The 15,077-nt window shown below is 33.7% G+C and overlaps 2 protein-coding genes across 7 annotated transcripts in view; one reads left to right on the top strand and one right to left on the bottom strand.

Annotated features, from left to right (window-relative positions):
- The first annotated feature begins 363 nt into the window (after positions 1-363).
- Positions 364-1,410, top strand: LOC108725712 (uncharacterized). Its single transcript, XM_018452903.1, has 3 exons — positions 364-482; positions 714-897; positions 1,223-1,410. Exons 2-3 carry the CDS (start codon positions 792-794, stop codon positions 1,387-1,389), a joined length of 273 nt encoding a protein of 90 aa, XP_018308405.1. The 5' UTR covers positions 364-482; positions 714-791; the 3' UTR covers positions 1,390-1,410.
- A 92-nt stretch (positions 1,411-1,502) lies between these two features.
- The window catches only part of Myo61F (unconventional myosin 61F), a 39,098-nt gene continuing 25,523 nt past the window's right edge, over positions 1,503-15,077 (bottom strand). For 2 of the 6 annotated variants that reach the window (XM_018452902.1, XM_018452900.1), the window contains exons 2-19: positions 8,141-8,351; positions 7,680-7,795; positions 7,441-7,511; positions 7,121-7,329; positions 6,834-7,016; positions 6,524-6,730; positions 6,007-6,269; positions 5,555-5,724; positions 5,321-5,475; positions 4,935-5,063; positions 4,572-4,725; positions 4,133-4,364; positions 3,747-3,977; positions 3,410-3,569; positions 3,014-3,259; positions 2,685-2,900; positions 2,302-2,402; positions 1,984-2,158 (exon numbers count right to left, since the gene is read on the bottom strand). In XM_018452902.1, the coding sequence (XP_018308404.1) occupies positions 2,038-2,158; positions 2,302-2,402; positions 2,685-2,900; positions 3,014-3,259; positions 3,410-3,569; positions 3,747-3,977; positions 4,133-4,364; positions 4,572-4,725; positions 4,935-5,063; positions 5,321-5,475; positions 5,555-5,724; positions 6,007-6,269; positions 6,524-6,730; positions 6,834-7,016; positions 7,121-7,329; positions 7,441-7,511; positions 7,680-7,795; positions 8,141-8,266 (3,090 nt within the window). In that variant the 5' untranslated portion in view covers positions 8,267-8,351 and the 3' untranslated portion in view covers positions 1,984-2,037. The other 4 variants (XM_018452899.1, XM_018452896.1, XM_018452897.1 and 1 more) reach the window with 4 other exon arrangements.

Below are 15,077 nucleotides of genomic sequence, written 5' to 3'. Positions count from 1 at the left end.
TACAAAGAGAGAAATTTTTCTTCATCATAACTCTGAAAGGATTAACCGTTTTTATTAGTAATAGTAAGAAGACGAGTAAAAGAATAACATAGGGAAAGTAAAATGCCTGCCTTTTTATGATATCGTTACGCGCATCTTTCCTGTATCTAAACTTTCATAAATTTTTCGTGTCCGCGTACCTTCCATTTTGTGCCAGTTTGTGCTTCCCTTCCCGCTGCTTTCTTCGCCGCTGCGTGATTGGTTGACGATCTGTTAGCCTATTGTCCACCGAACGCGATGAGCGACGAGTGGTATCCAATGAAAGCTCTGCTTTTTCTCACGTGATGATGTAAAACAGAATTCTCATTGGATATTATGTAAATTATAAACCGGCCTTAAGTGATGTGACATAACCTATGTGCATGATAAGTGCGCAAATTTAGTGCTAATAAATCAAAAGGAAGGATTGAAGGCTTCTTAAACTCCTTTCACTCCTTTCAAAGGTAAATTATAAAAAAAAAACGCGTAAATTTCTTTAGTTACGAGAAAAATGTACGATTTATAATTAATCTTGTGTAAACTTGTGTATAAAAAAATTACATTATAAATTGGCTTATACTTCTGTTATGCATAATGTTATAATTGTAGTATAATTAATATGTTAATTACTTAATCTAATGTATTAGAGGTTTTTTCTCTGCTTTTATCTAATATTTTTATACTCTTTTTTACAGCGTGTAAACACTGTGAACAATATTATAATTGTTAAATCTATAAATTTGAATTTGTATATAAGTGATAAAATACACAAAATGGCACAGGGAAAGCTTAAAGTTAAGACGAAGCTGCCAACATCAATAAAGACGAAAGCCAATAAAAACAAGGGCAAAAAGGGCCCTGCTATTCAAAAACGTGGAAGTAAGTGACAATAAGAAGACAAGCTTTTCTGAATTAAATATAACAATATCATCTCCTTATTTCAAAAATGATACAACTCAAGAAATATGATTTTTTAATTATTACCATGAATGAGTAGTAACAATTCTATTAATCGTCAAAAGTAAACTAACTTGATACTTTATAATTTTTCTCTAAATTGCTTGTATTTTTATTTGATAGTCAATAATTTTCTATTAAATTTTTCCTTTCTGTGAAAAACTTAATTTTTGATATCACTTTTGAAGTAAGGGAACAATATTATTTTAATATTAAGATAAATAATATATGAATTATTTTCTCAAAGATGCCCCTGTTCAACCTAAGAAGGTAAAGTTGCAGGAAGTGCAGAAATTGAAGAAGATGATCTCAAGAACTGTGAATACTGCAGTGGAAGATGAGATACGAGAGAAAGCTTTAGGGGGAAGGAAAACTCTCACAAAAAAGAATCCTTCTAATTCGAAAAAACAATGATATGTTAATTGTTGTAATATTTGCATATATCAATAATGTATTGTTGTATATATATATTTTTTTTTTAATTAAGCAGTGTTATTCTATTTGAGATTGTCTATTGAAAAAGGGATATGGTCAAGTGAGATGTGAATTTCTTTTTGTTTATTGCACTCACATAACTGAAGCTTAACTTATATTTAAATAATTTACTTCATAAATTACTGACAAGTGAATTCGCCTATCCTATCGATTTTATCTTTATTTCTATCAAAATAAATATTGTTTAATAATATTACCTAATTTACAAGGAAATATTATACAGGAGGCCCCTATGGCACTCTGCGCCTTTCATATTTGAAACAATAAGAGTTTGACGTAATCGGTACGTCGGAATGAAAGACCTATGTATTGTCATTTTATCACCTTTTCGTTCAAAATTGCCGGCATAATTTAAACATGTATTAAAGTCTCATATATTATCTCTTCTCGATGTTTCGTTGTATTTTCTAGATCACATTGTGTTAATGCTGCTTCATGTATCATAGCACCAGTTCGTCCATTTCCCGAGAAATTCTCCTGTTTGGAATAATTTTACGGGGAAGCGACCTGAAATTTAGCAGTTTAAAACAAGTGCGAGGGAAAAATGATTGCTCGAAAAGATTAAAATCATTTTAAATTTCTTACTACTAATAAATGCCCGCTCTGTCGATTTTTACTGATTGCGGGAGTGGCACCAGTCCTAACTTCAATGACTCCCTCCTTACCACTGACTAGTTTATGGGACACACTGGAACATGATATTACAAATATTAGTAGAATTAGTATAAAAGCAGCAAATAATAAATTGATTAGTTGAATTAAATTGTAAACAAATTTATTACTAAATATAAAGGAATAAATATAATACATAAAAATCTGAAAAATACTTACGATTCAGTATTGACGATCTTAAGAATGTTCGGATTGTTAGTAATATCAATCGCTTTCGTCAATGCTTCTATTAAATGCGGAACTTCTAAGATCAAGTCACCCTGTAAACAGTAGTGCGTGGAAATATCTTATATTTATTATCTTTTTATTAATTTTAATAATTTCCTAATTACTAACTCCCTTAATTAAATTACTTTTTATATTTAATTTTGCTCATTTCAGTTATAATTGCTGAATATTAAATTACTTTCTTATTAAATAATTGATTAATTTACATTTTTATTACTGCTTATACATTTATATCATTTTACTATTAACTTGAAATAATTCGCCTTATTTAGAGTTAAAAATATTAAGAGGTTTGAAATTTAAGTTATAAAAACCTTATCCTTTTTCAGTTCAGGTGGTATCCTAACGATGAGTAAATTATCCGATTCCCCGGTGACAACCAACTCTTTGATAGCCTTGTAAGGCAGGCGATGCTTGAGCTTGAAGGTCTTAAGTGTGTCGAGAATATATACGGCATTCTCTGTTAAAATAAGCACTCTCTCGCGTGGCTTATACCCGTGCCGATCGTATTTAATGACGGGAGTGGCGTACTAAAAATATGAATTTTAATTTATATTTCTATTTTATCGAATTATAAATACGAAAATATGTAATACAAAAAGAAAAATAAACGTTGCAATATTTTTCAGTGATTTATTTTTACCTTTATGTTTTCTCCGGAAGTTAAAATATTGTTGATAAAGCTCTGTCGCAGTGCTTTGTACTCATCACCAAGACGATCGGTTACAAATTTCGGACCTACACTCTTCGCATAAGATTTCTTCTTATTCTTGAATAGAGACTCCGCGAGAATCTTCAACTCAAAGTGTTCCTTATCTTCCTTATTTAATGTCATTCGATAACAACGAGCTTTCCATCGCCTGTGCATTACATGTAAATGCTCTGACGCCTGTATCATATGAACGTTATTAATCATATCGTATCACATTAATTTAATTGTATAATTATACAGGCATAGTTCCCATTTCCCTGAGAACTTTTATATAGATATAGAATTTTTATATAGATAGCTGAACTATTTCTTATTCTTATTCCATACCTCTTGACAAGAATATGGGCATGGCGGCCAATATTTATTTAAGACACCCGGTGGCAATGTTTTCGAAAGTCTAATGAGCCATTGCGATTTTGCCAATTCGATAAATGCCTTGTTAATTTCGGTAGGCGGTCCATCTCGTGTGATGAAGCCTTCAATAAATCTGTATCAATACTATCAATTTAGCACAGTAAATATATAAATATAACTTTATAAATATATAATATAGAATATATAATATTATAGTATATGTATGTGTATAATATGGAACAATGTTAAATATGAAATACATAGACACGTTTTATTATAGAAAGAAAGAACAAGACTAAAGGAGAAATACCTGCGGACGGTGGTAACCGCCTGTTGTCGTTTTTTGGCTTTGCGTTTTGCAAGCCATCTGCGAACATTTTTCTGGAAAACGATCGCTGCTTCTCGCATCACTAAATATTTCCTCCTCATTAATATAGCTTTCCATTTACTCTGGATAATAGCGGCTATTTCGTGTTTCTTTATTTGGAACGCATCCTCCGTGTCGAATAACGTTTTAGGAAAACGGATGAACAACTTTGTACTGTAACGAATTTTAAGAATTTAACAAATATATAATTATTTTTAACAATTTATCGATCATTATTTTTAAAATTTGATTGTTCTCAATTTGCAAAACATTTGAATTGTAATGTAGGTATAACATGCTTAAGGCTAATGATAATCGCGCGATCTTACTTTCCCATTCTGTACTCATCGCGCTCGTAGCCGAGATGACACACAAGTGTTTGCACGCCTTCTTTTGCCGGGCCGTAGTAATTCGGCCAAGTTTCCGAACAGAGGCACTTGTAACGCTGCAAGAATTGCTCGTACGGTCTTCGATATGCAAAACCGGCACGTCTCACTCGCAGATTCTCCATCAAACCCAAATACTGCACTTGATGCAGCACGATCTTTTCGTTGAATTCATCTGAAAGCGAAAGCTTCAATAGATTTTTTATCTCAAATTTTTAAAATCTTTTTATTCTCTTCCTTTTCCCTTCCCCTTCTAGACAAATTGGACAAACAAAGAAATTAAATAATTTATATTTTTTATACATTATTTATTGAATTATGTAAATACTCCATATTGAGCGTTACTGATGCTTTATTTCAATTTTATCTTATATCTACTTACGGGCCATCTTAAAATCGTTAGGTTTGATGCAACGAATGTAAGACGGTTCTTTACCCATGAGAATTTCAACCAGATTATTTAAACTGTTTTTAAATTGAGTTATGGCAGTCTCTGGCCGTTTCTTACTGGTTAAATCTTTCACATCAAATACAGTCTGTAAGCAACAAGAAATTGCAAAGATTATTGAAAATATTTAAAACTAAACCAAAGAAAATATTTTTAGAAAAAAGTATATACGAGAGAAGTTGAAGAAAAACACTTTTGCAAAGTTTAATTTTTAAGACTTGAGAACAATTTAAAAAATGTTACTCATCTTTAAAGTTTACAAATAGATTCTTTCCTATGAAAAAATTAAATAGTTACCTTTGTGATGGAATTCGTAGTATGCGACATAACCTCACGTAAATCTCGAAATAGTAAATCATTATTTTTCTCGAGAAATCCGCGTACATTGTATGTAACATCGCCAGCGTAATGCACTAATCTGAATTCCTGAAATGTCAAGCTTATTCTTATTTTCTTAATTTTGTTTGACAAATAATTATTGTAATAATTATTATAATAAATATAACGCAAGTAAGTTAACATCAAATATATATTTATACATAATTGAATAAATTAAATTAATTTAATGAAAATAAAATACTGAAATAATAAAATAAATAATTTAATTCTTTCTACAGTGTTTCGAGATATTATATATTACTATTCATAATTTAGTTTAATATTTTATGGTATAGAATTCTTACGTCTCGTCCCATAATTTTTTGCGTTTTTATGTCAGCTTTCTGATGGCTAACGTAGTGAGGATGGTTGTTCAGATTTACATTCAATTTCTCCAAGAAACTCATGTCCGTCGTGTCTCCAGGTCGCAAACACTCTTCGTCCATTAACGATATTATTCCTGCCATATTAAATATTTAATTAATAATGTACATGTGATTGCGAATGTGGAGATTAGTCGAATTTTATAAAAATTCAACCTTTATACTTCTCTTCAATAAGATCGCAGATGATCTTGTTATTAAAATAATCTATGTTCTCCCAGGTTATCCCTTCGCGCAAATATTCTTCCTGTTCTGACTTCAATGTCAGTTGGATAAACAGCTGTTGCAATTTCTCGTTGCAAAAATTAATGCAGAACTGTTCAAAACTGTTGAAGAGTAAGGAAAGAGAAAATTATCGTTAATTGAACATGATCACCACGTTCGTATCATACATGTATACTGGTGATAAATAATTTTTGTTAAAAAATTCTATTCCTCAAACCAAAACATCAATTTATAAAAATTAAAAGGTATATTTAAAATAATAAAATTATAAAATAAACTTTAAAAATCACGAGAAAAATGGATTTTTCTGAAACTATTATTTATGACACTCGTAATATTTTCATAAAATCTTTGAGCGTACGTAATTGCTATTCGACAGTTACCTGTTCTTCTGAAAGATTTCAAAGCCGTAAATGTCCAAAATGCCCATGACCATTTTGCGTCGAGGATTAGTCTGAGGCTGTAGAGATTTGTTGAGTCTGGTCACGAGCCAGGTGAATAATCTGTCATACACGGCCTTCGCTAGCGCGTCTCTCGCATAAATAGCCAATTCCCTATTCAAGGGTGAAACCACCACGTCACCGTGAGCATCTATGGTGCGATGAGTAAATGCCTTTGATAGTCGCTTCACGTCGCATCCTAGCAGCTATTCAATTAAGAAATGTGACATCCAGCAATTTGCAAGTAATACATTTACGAAAAAATTTGCGTAACAAAATAATTAGAAAAAAAGATTACGTAATGAAATAATAAAGAAAAAAAACATAAAATACTAATAATTATAACAAAATATAAAAAGCTAATAATTTTAATACTAATATTTACTAAATCTCTGATATTTTGGTCAAACAAGCACATCAACGATTTTAATAAAAATTATTAGGTTTTAAAAATAATTACCGTAGCAATGGAATCGACAGATACAGGTTTCAGAATAGTTGCCACTCCGTCTTCCTCCGAGAAACCCACATTACCCATGTGCAGCACCGACGCGACTATAGCAAACAGGTCATTCTGCTCCTGCTGAGACATTTCCATAGTCTTCATCGCCCGGACGACTTCCTTGTACTGATTAGCATCATCGATGGTATCCACTGTACCTTTTGTCTGAGAGATCGATTTACGAATTAACAAAGAGATCATAAAAAACGAAAGAAGCGGAAAGATTTTAACTTAAAAAATAAAATATGAGAATCGAATATGGACTCACCCCATTACTCAAGTAGAAAAAAGTATCGAGATTCCTCTTCAAGAACAATTTTTTCAATGTATCATCATCCGTGCCTGCTAAAAGCTGATAAAAGATATGAAAATTTCGTTCGCCCTCCGATTGATGGATCACTCGAGATTTCTCCAACAAATAGTTTAAGATATTTCCACCGACTGGGTCTCCCTAAAAATACAACGATTATTTGCCACAAAATTTTCGAGAAAATTTTCTTCAATTTCTTTTGATTCTACTTTTAAAAGAAATTTATAATTAGATTGAAATTTCACCTGAAAATTGAACTGAACATCCATGTACTTGCCGAAGCGGGATGAATTATCATTGCGATTGGTCTTCGCGTTACCGAAAGCTTCTAACACGGGATTGCTGCCAATCAATTTATTATTCACTTCTTCCACTTGTTTTTTATAACCGGTAGCAGACGCAATAAACTCTAAGATCTTCTTGGACGCCTCCGTTTTCCCGGATCCCGATTCGCCTTAAATGCAAATAAAAGACGTAAAAATATAGAAAACAAACTCCATAAAAAATAACAGAAAGAGGAATTATACAAAACTCGATATCAAGGAACGAAAGCGTGAATTCTTACCTGAAATCAGGATGCATTGGTCGCGATTCTCTTTAGCTAGAGATTGATAGGCAGTGTCCGCAAGAGCGAAACTGCAAAAATGGATTTTTATAATTCATGGAAATACCAGTATTTTATTTTTCATCTTATATAGAGTGTCTCGGATATGTCGTACTTTCTCTCGCAGACGTTTTTCTTGGCGAAAGTTGTACGAATTTATTCCAGGACACTGTGTATAGCGAAACAAGATGGATGCTTACATGTGAGGAGGTGTCTCGAAGAAGTTTCTCCCATGATAGTAAAGGATGGTCTCCGAAGTATAAATGGGAAGTTTCTTATAAGGATTCACTGACACCAGTACTTGACCAATGTATGTCTACGATATTAAAGATAAGAAATGTTTCTCTCAAGTCACTGACATCCTATAAATTTTTTAGAATAGTATATTATAGCTAAGAAGTCTACACTGAGAAAAACGTAGCAAATGTGATAAATCCTAAACTAAAATGCCATTCTTGTTGGAGCCTTTTGTTGATTTAATCGGAACATTTTTCTCAGTGTGTGTAATTTTATGTAAAAAGATAAGATAAAAATATAAAATGAAATCTTTTTATATAAGAAATTTCGAACTTTCAAAATTTATTTCTCATTAATTACAAATAATATACATAAAAATAAATTAAAAATACAGATTAATCAATTAATTATGTTTTCGACTCACGTAAATGAGATCCTCCTTGAATCGTTTGCGCAGATTGTCGATGAAGGCGGACTCGCTGCGAAAGTCCTCCAGCAAAACGAAGTCCTGAACGCCAACTCTATCACGCTCGTGCAATCCTCGTTCCATGTTCCCAGGCAATTTCTGATACTTGAAGACTTCCGGTCCCGTACCAGGTTTTCTGAAGACACCCCCGGTGTCGACTGTCTCTGCGCTGCAAATATCCCAGAGAATGAGCGACTCTTCAACGCCTTTCAATACGTAATAAGCTTTCGTATCACAATTTGCAATCCTATATGTCTATTAATTTAATATAGTTAATCTGAACAAGAATTTCCAGTTTTATAATTTAATAATAACAAAAAAATTAAATTAAATTTATAGAATAGTAAAAAGATAGTTTAGATACTTGAAAAATCACAAATATATTTATTGAACATCACTTGCCATTAAAAATCTAATTATTCGTCACTGAAAAATTAAAATCATAAAATATAAAGAGATTTGATTTAAAGCGCTAATAAGCTTCGTTTTCACTTATTTTTAAGTAACGTTAAAAATTTATTTAACAGGTAGCGTGCATAAAGTCGTCGTTCTATTCGGCCTCACGGCCTTGCAAACGATAAGGATTTAGATTAGATATCGGAGTCGGTAACATTCAACGCTTGCAGACAATAGAGCAAGTAGATCGATCAGCAAATATTTCTATATGCATCTAATATATGCAGATAAAGAGATAGAGTTACACGTAGGAAAGCCGAGAAAGCAAAAATCTCGTATGTATAGTCGATAATATAAGTCGATCGTTATACGACAACGAAGAGTCATAATGTTTCTACCTTATGTTAGTGTAATTCCGATGAACAATAATAAAATTTGATATTTCAAATTTAACAAATTTATTCGAAGAGACATCCCCTTCGTGGAAAATTAAAATAATTAATTTTGTGATTTTTTTTAATATCAATGGAGGAATTTCGAGCACTCACCCCATGTTTTCGAGATCCTGTTAGCACTCACACCTATAATATCCACGGGGAAAGAAACACGAAATTAATTCTATTATTTTTGTTTCTGTATTGTTAATCGCGATCGCAGATTTACGTCTAGATCTTGCTACTTGGTTAGAATAAATGAAAATTTGTCAGATAAGATAATACGTTGATTCACAATTTCTGATTGCAGGATTTAAGCGGAAGAGATGATTGGAAAAGTATGACTTTAAATCGGCATATAAAAATTTGTTTATATATATATAAATTGATTAGATCTTATCGATAAAAACTTAGATAGAAGTCGAAAAAAATTTATTTGTAAAAAAGGCTACTATTAAAAAAACTTTATCATATATTTTCCGAGTGTTGTATTATTGCTTGAAGAACTTATACATGTACGAAAACAATCGATATAATCATTTAAGAGATAACAAAGAATAATGACAGACTCTGGCAAGGATTACTCTAGAAATATAGTAAGCAAACTTTTTCGCGCGATTTTCAATGCCGAAGCGATCCACGTGTTACTCTTTAATATCTCATTGCATCGACAAAACATGTAGCTCTTTTCTTTGAAGCGATCTTCAGAAAACTAATTAAATTTATTTCGATAAATGATAAATAAAATAGACGCTCAGGATAATTTATTTCGGAAAATTTTGTCAGTATTGTATTTGTCTCGTGAACTTCCTCCAATTTTGCAGAAGACGCTTCTATTTTTTTCAATAATAAGCACTCCATATAATGCAATTAGATTATTTATAATAAATCTTTCACATTATAAGAATTTTATATTTAATAATCCATTCTTTTTTTTCACGTGTATAATAAAATTTTTCTACAACGACACGTGAATCGTTCGCACAATGTAAAATCTAGTTGTGAAAGATCACGAATCGGGTAGAAGACTGTCATCGAATCCGACAATATTTAATGTAAACACACAATCACAAGAAAATTAATGTTATTTCGGTGTTTAGTTTGATGTGTCTTGGTTCACACGGTGTACACGACGGCGAAGAGAGTCACGCGTTCACTACTTCGAGATGTCAACTGAGGAGAAACCGGAGAACAGAGGAACCACCTTACGACTACTGTTCAAGAATGACCTGGCGGTGACCACCACCTTCCGTCCATCGCCCATCGGCGACGTCGTTTCCCTCTCCTGCTCTCCTCTCGTTATCCGTGCACGACTGATAGCGGAACGAAACGGCGCTTAATAGCGAAATGTATCGAGAGGATAAAACCAGCGTAAGAATAGCTACTGTCGAGCAACAAGTACACAATTACACGCATAGATAACCGGCTTGCCTTGTTTCTTGTACCAACAACTTTATCAAGAATAAACAAAAATTTCGTACCAAGTGATTTTCTATAAGCAGCGATTTTCAAATGCACTAAAGATTTTCAGAAAAATAATTACATGTCATCATACTTCATCTTTCGTTCAATTAGCATTTTGTCTACAAAAAACAGAATGGCTACGTTCAGAAGAAAAAGTAACTTATTTGCAACTGTTATAAATTATTTTAATATGATTTAAGTATTCTTACTCTTAGTTCCTCACTGGATCTAAATTATATAATCGAGCATATATTAAAGAATCTTACAACGGTTGCAAATTGTCTTTTTTGCTGAACACAGCTAAATGTAATCTTAGAAATATAATTTCCGCAGATATTTAATATTGTTACATTAAATTGTTATTGTAATGAATAATTATGTCGTATTGATCACGATGGACTTTACAAATACATCAGAATTCATAATAATTATTAAAATTAGAAATACAGAAGAAAGATTACTGTTCTTTACGTCATACAACATATCTAGGCAAATCAAGTTTTAGAGATTGTTCTGCCATGTAAAATACCGAAATGCAATTGTAGATTAATGTGAAAACTGATGTTAATCGATGATAAGCTCCACAATAAAGTCCCGCATATCTAATCTAATCTAATCTCGAATTATTCTTTCTGAACACGCAAATACAACAGATTCCTGCAGAAACTAATAAAAATATTCGTGACTTTTTGCAACGTTATCGATATTATCGTTGTGTAAAATCCAATCGCATAACGGTCTCGGTATGCAATTTTTATCGCACTATGGGATTTACGTCGCATTGTTGCGTTAATCGTTGCATTAATCTGTTGACTGAATCGATCGATTCTTAAAACGCGACGACAAAGTAAAACGTCGAACATTACTTCACGCTTATAAATTTAGTCAATTGTAATTATTATCAATTACAATATATAGATATTATGAGCGGAGCGAAACTACAATCACCTCAACCGTTTAATGATTTATCATCTTGATCATTAACTTATCAGCTTGATCTTTTAATTACGTATTTAGATACAATCTAAATATTAACTCCTTCAGTAAAGGATGTTAAGAAACGTACGACCGATACTCGCAAACAAAGAGAGGACTAAGTTGGGAAAAGAGAGGAAGAGAAAGGGAGAAAGCGCATTGTGTTATTATTGACTCTAAAGATTGACAATTAAACGACGTTTATCTCTGTAAACCAGTTTGTCTTTCGTGGAAGCGAGGAATCGATATGACTCATTGATACTCCGGTCGTGAACCTCCGTTCGGTAAGCAATTTTTTTTCCTTGCCTTGACGGATATCGAGGAGAGTATCGTAAATGCGGGTCGCGACGTATCGACATGCATATGGTGTCGTTACGGTGGAGGAAATTATCAATCGCGGCTCGCACAAAGAGAACCGTTGTCGCGACTCGCCGCTATCGAAAATGTTGCGTCCATAAACTGCCGAGGGCAGACAGAAAACCAGTCACGTACGTTCTGTAAGCTGCTTCGATTTTATAATTTTTTTTCCCTTCGTACGAGATGAGTCACGCAAAAGAGACAGGCGAGACACGTTTAAACCGTGTCTATCATCGTACGTTGAAAAAGCAGTCCAGATAAGAGTGCCATTTACGTGCGATTTTTTGTATCTTCTGCATACAAAATGTAATCTTTAAATTTGTTTAAATGGAATCTCACTCTAAAAGGCGAAAATTAAGTCAGTCTTAAAAAAGAGTGATTTAATTTTCAAATCTTTAAGAGTAAGATTTCACTCTTTAGAGTGAATAATTCACTCTAAAAGTTTTAGAGAGTACAAATCGTCTAAAAGAAAAATAGATTTGTTTTTTAGGTGACAAATCGATTGGCCAATCTACAATGCTTCTCCTCAGCGATAAGGTTGTTCGCCGGAAATTTCCAATTGGCGTGATGTCCTTTATTTGATTAACCCGAGGGTGGAATCGATCGCGCGCGTTTCTGCGCGGCTAATATACGATCGCACGAAACGGAAAGTCGTCCCGCTGCATTTTTCTGCACCCGGCTCTACACGGCCGAATCAGGGACGCTGACGTAACGCGTGATGAGTCAAGGGGAAAAAAGGGGATCCTTGGGACCAGTCAGGGGACACCTAGTGAATAAAAAAAGAGACATCTTAACGGGAGGTCGGTCCCGCGCGAAAATACGCGTGATATATACGATAAGAATATGATGCGTCGAAAAACTCCATCGAGGACGACAGCGACGCTGCTGAGGAACGTCAGGGCATATATATATTATATGGAACTGTTTGGAAAGAATCCCCATCGAAATTCTATTTTCCTTCGAAAGCAATAGAAATATAGGGAATAATTGAACAATTTTGATCGAACCAGTAAGCTCTATGATATATATAGTATACTATAGGAATCTTGAAACGAGGTGAAATTTACAAAAAGCGAATTTACTAGAATATTTATAATTTCATTAGTCAACACCTAATACATTTGCTCACTTTTGTAATTTTCACCTTGTTTCGAAATACGCAATCGACCCCCTAGAGTGAACCTTTCCTATACGATACTATAGAAAGCTATACAGTTCGGCGAAGAAAAGGAAGGCATACAAATACTTGTCTTCCTGACTCTTTTCTGTTTGTAAAACAACATTAGCCAATCGGTATCCTGACGAAAACACGGTATAGGAAAGACCAAGGGTGAAAGTAACACTGGACGAATATAACATTGCAAGTTTAGCTAAGACAAGTGAACAAATTTAAATGTGTTCTTGCGAGTAAGTTCTACAGTATGACATACTATGGCGGTGATCCAATTCATGCTGACAATGCTCATGAGCATCATTTGTCTTCGTTTAACATTTGACAAACAAGGATGAAATGATTTTTAAGCGTTGTGAGCGTGAATCGGACCGCGGCCTATAAAACTGGTAAGAACATGTTTGAATTCGTTCATTTGTTTTAAATAAACTTGCGATTACACTGTTAAATATATATAGTGTCAAATTTAACTTAACGTCGCCACTGCTCCTACTCAATCATATCGTTATTTTATACTAAAACAATAGTTATATTTGACACGATATAGTGTCAAATTTAACTATCATTTTGGTAAAAAATAACGATATATCTATAGTGTTACTTTCACCCTGGTTTGATCCTCTATGTTTATGCATCGGAGTGTCATTGTCTAGGAATTGGGACACCCGCACACCTTGATGACTCACTCCAGTGAGCTCACTCTGTATTACAGAAACTCAGAACAATTCCATAATTTCTGGTATGAAGTCCTCCCAATCTATTTAGCGGTCCTTGCATTTCGAGGGGTGCGAATTAATTAACGATACTTCTGTAATTACAAAAATTGAGATTTTTTTAGTTTTGTCTCTTCTCTTTCTCACGACATCATTTTTGCTGTATGGTTGCTAAATTTAATCGAATTTGAGGAGACCACTCGCTACGCTACAATTATAGTCGCAACGTTATCTAGGTGATTATCTAGGTAACCCTTTTATTCTTTTGCGTCTGCGTCTGGTGCACGTGCACGTTCGTTCAGCTTGTCGAGAACGACGCAACCCATTTCCGGAAACCGGTTAGCCTTTTGTCGGCTGTCTCATTTCACGGAGGAAGAGATGGGTTTTCACCACACGGGACCATCGTTTTCTTGCGGATTTTATATTCGCGGGCTGAATAGTGAATGAGCGCGAGTTCATAAAATTATAACGAAGGACGTACGTTATGTTCTCCAACGTAGAATTTGCGAGACAACGAGCGACGTGAAATATTTTTAGATTGCGAGGAAGGTTTATAAGAATAATGTATAAAAACAAAGACTCCAAATAAAATAAATCACAATAAAAAAACTCATAAAAGCTGGATGGAAATTGTGTAAAAGAATGTATATTGATTAAGATTAAATACATATTCTTTTACATATTTCCACTCAGTTTTGGCTTTCACGGACTTTTTTTATTATGATAATTTGTTTCTAAGAATGTCTATTTCTCAGCCTGATCATTTCTCACGTCAATTCACTCACATCAAGCGAATTTTATTCTTCATAATTCGTGAATTTTCATTACGTAACATTGAATTAGATTTGGTAAAGAAATTTCCATTATCAAAATCCATTCTACACGCTACAAACAATGCGACGTCGCTTTCTGCAGTTCACGATCGTTGTCGTCGATGGATAATAACGATTTCCGGGATACGCTTCGCTATCGCACGCAACGACGAAACCCGCATAGTAAAAGCGCTCTTCTCTTATTACGATAACAAAAATAGAGAGGCGAATACGCGCGTGTGCGCTCTGTGCGACATTTCCTGTCCGTGTCCCGTTCTTTTCACCGGAGGTGCTGTCAGAGGTTTCACGCTGAAGCGATTTCGCGTCGAGCAGGTTGCACTCAGCGGCTAAAATTTAAACTCATAGCACACACTAAAGGCCCGTCTACGATACAGTAGTAAGCTTGATTTAAGATCTAAGAGTAAGAAACAAAATTTATTTATTTCGCTTACGCCTACATTTACACCTACTCTTACTTCTTAAACCAAGCTTACTACGTGTATTGTAGACGGGCCTATACTGAAAAAAAAGATTGGCTGCTGCAGCAAATTAGATGATAAAATATGGCATAAT

Source organism: Mycetomoellerius zeteki, unplaced genomic scaffold (genome assembly GCF_001594055.1).
Source record: "Mycetomoellerius zeteki isolate Tzet28-1 unplaced genomic scaffold, Tzet1.0 scaffold355, whole genome shotgun sequence".
Lineage (NCBI taxonomy): Eukaryota > Metazoa > Arthropoda > Insecta > Hymenoptera > Formicidae > Mycetomoellerius > Mycetomoellerius zeteki.
The sequence above is the reverse complement of the archived record's forward strand: the minus strand, read 5'-3'. Positions and strand labels throughout refer to the sequence as shown.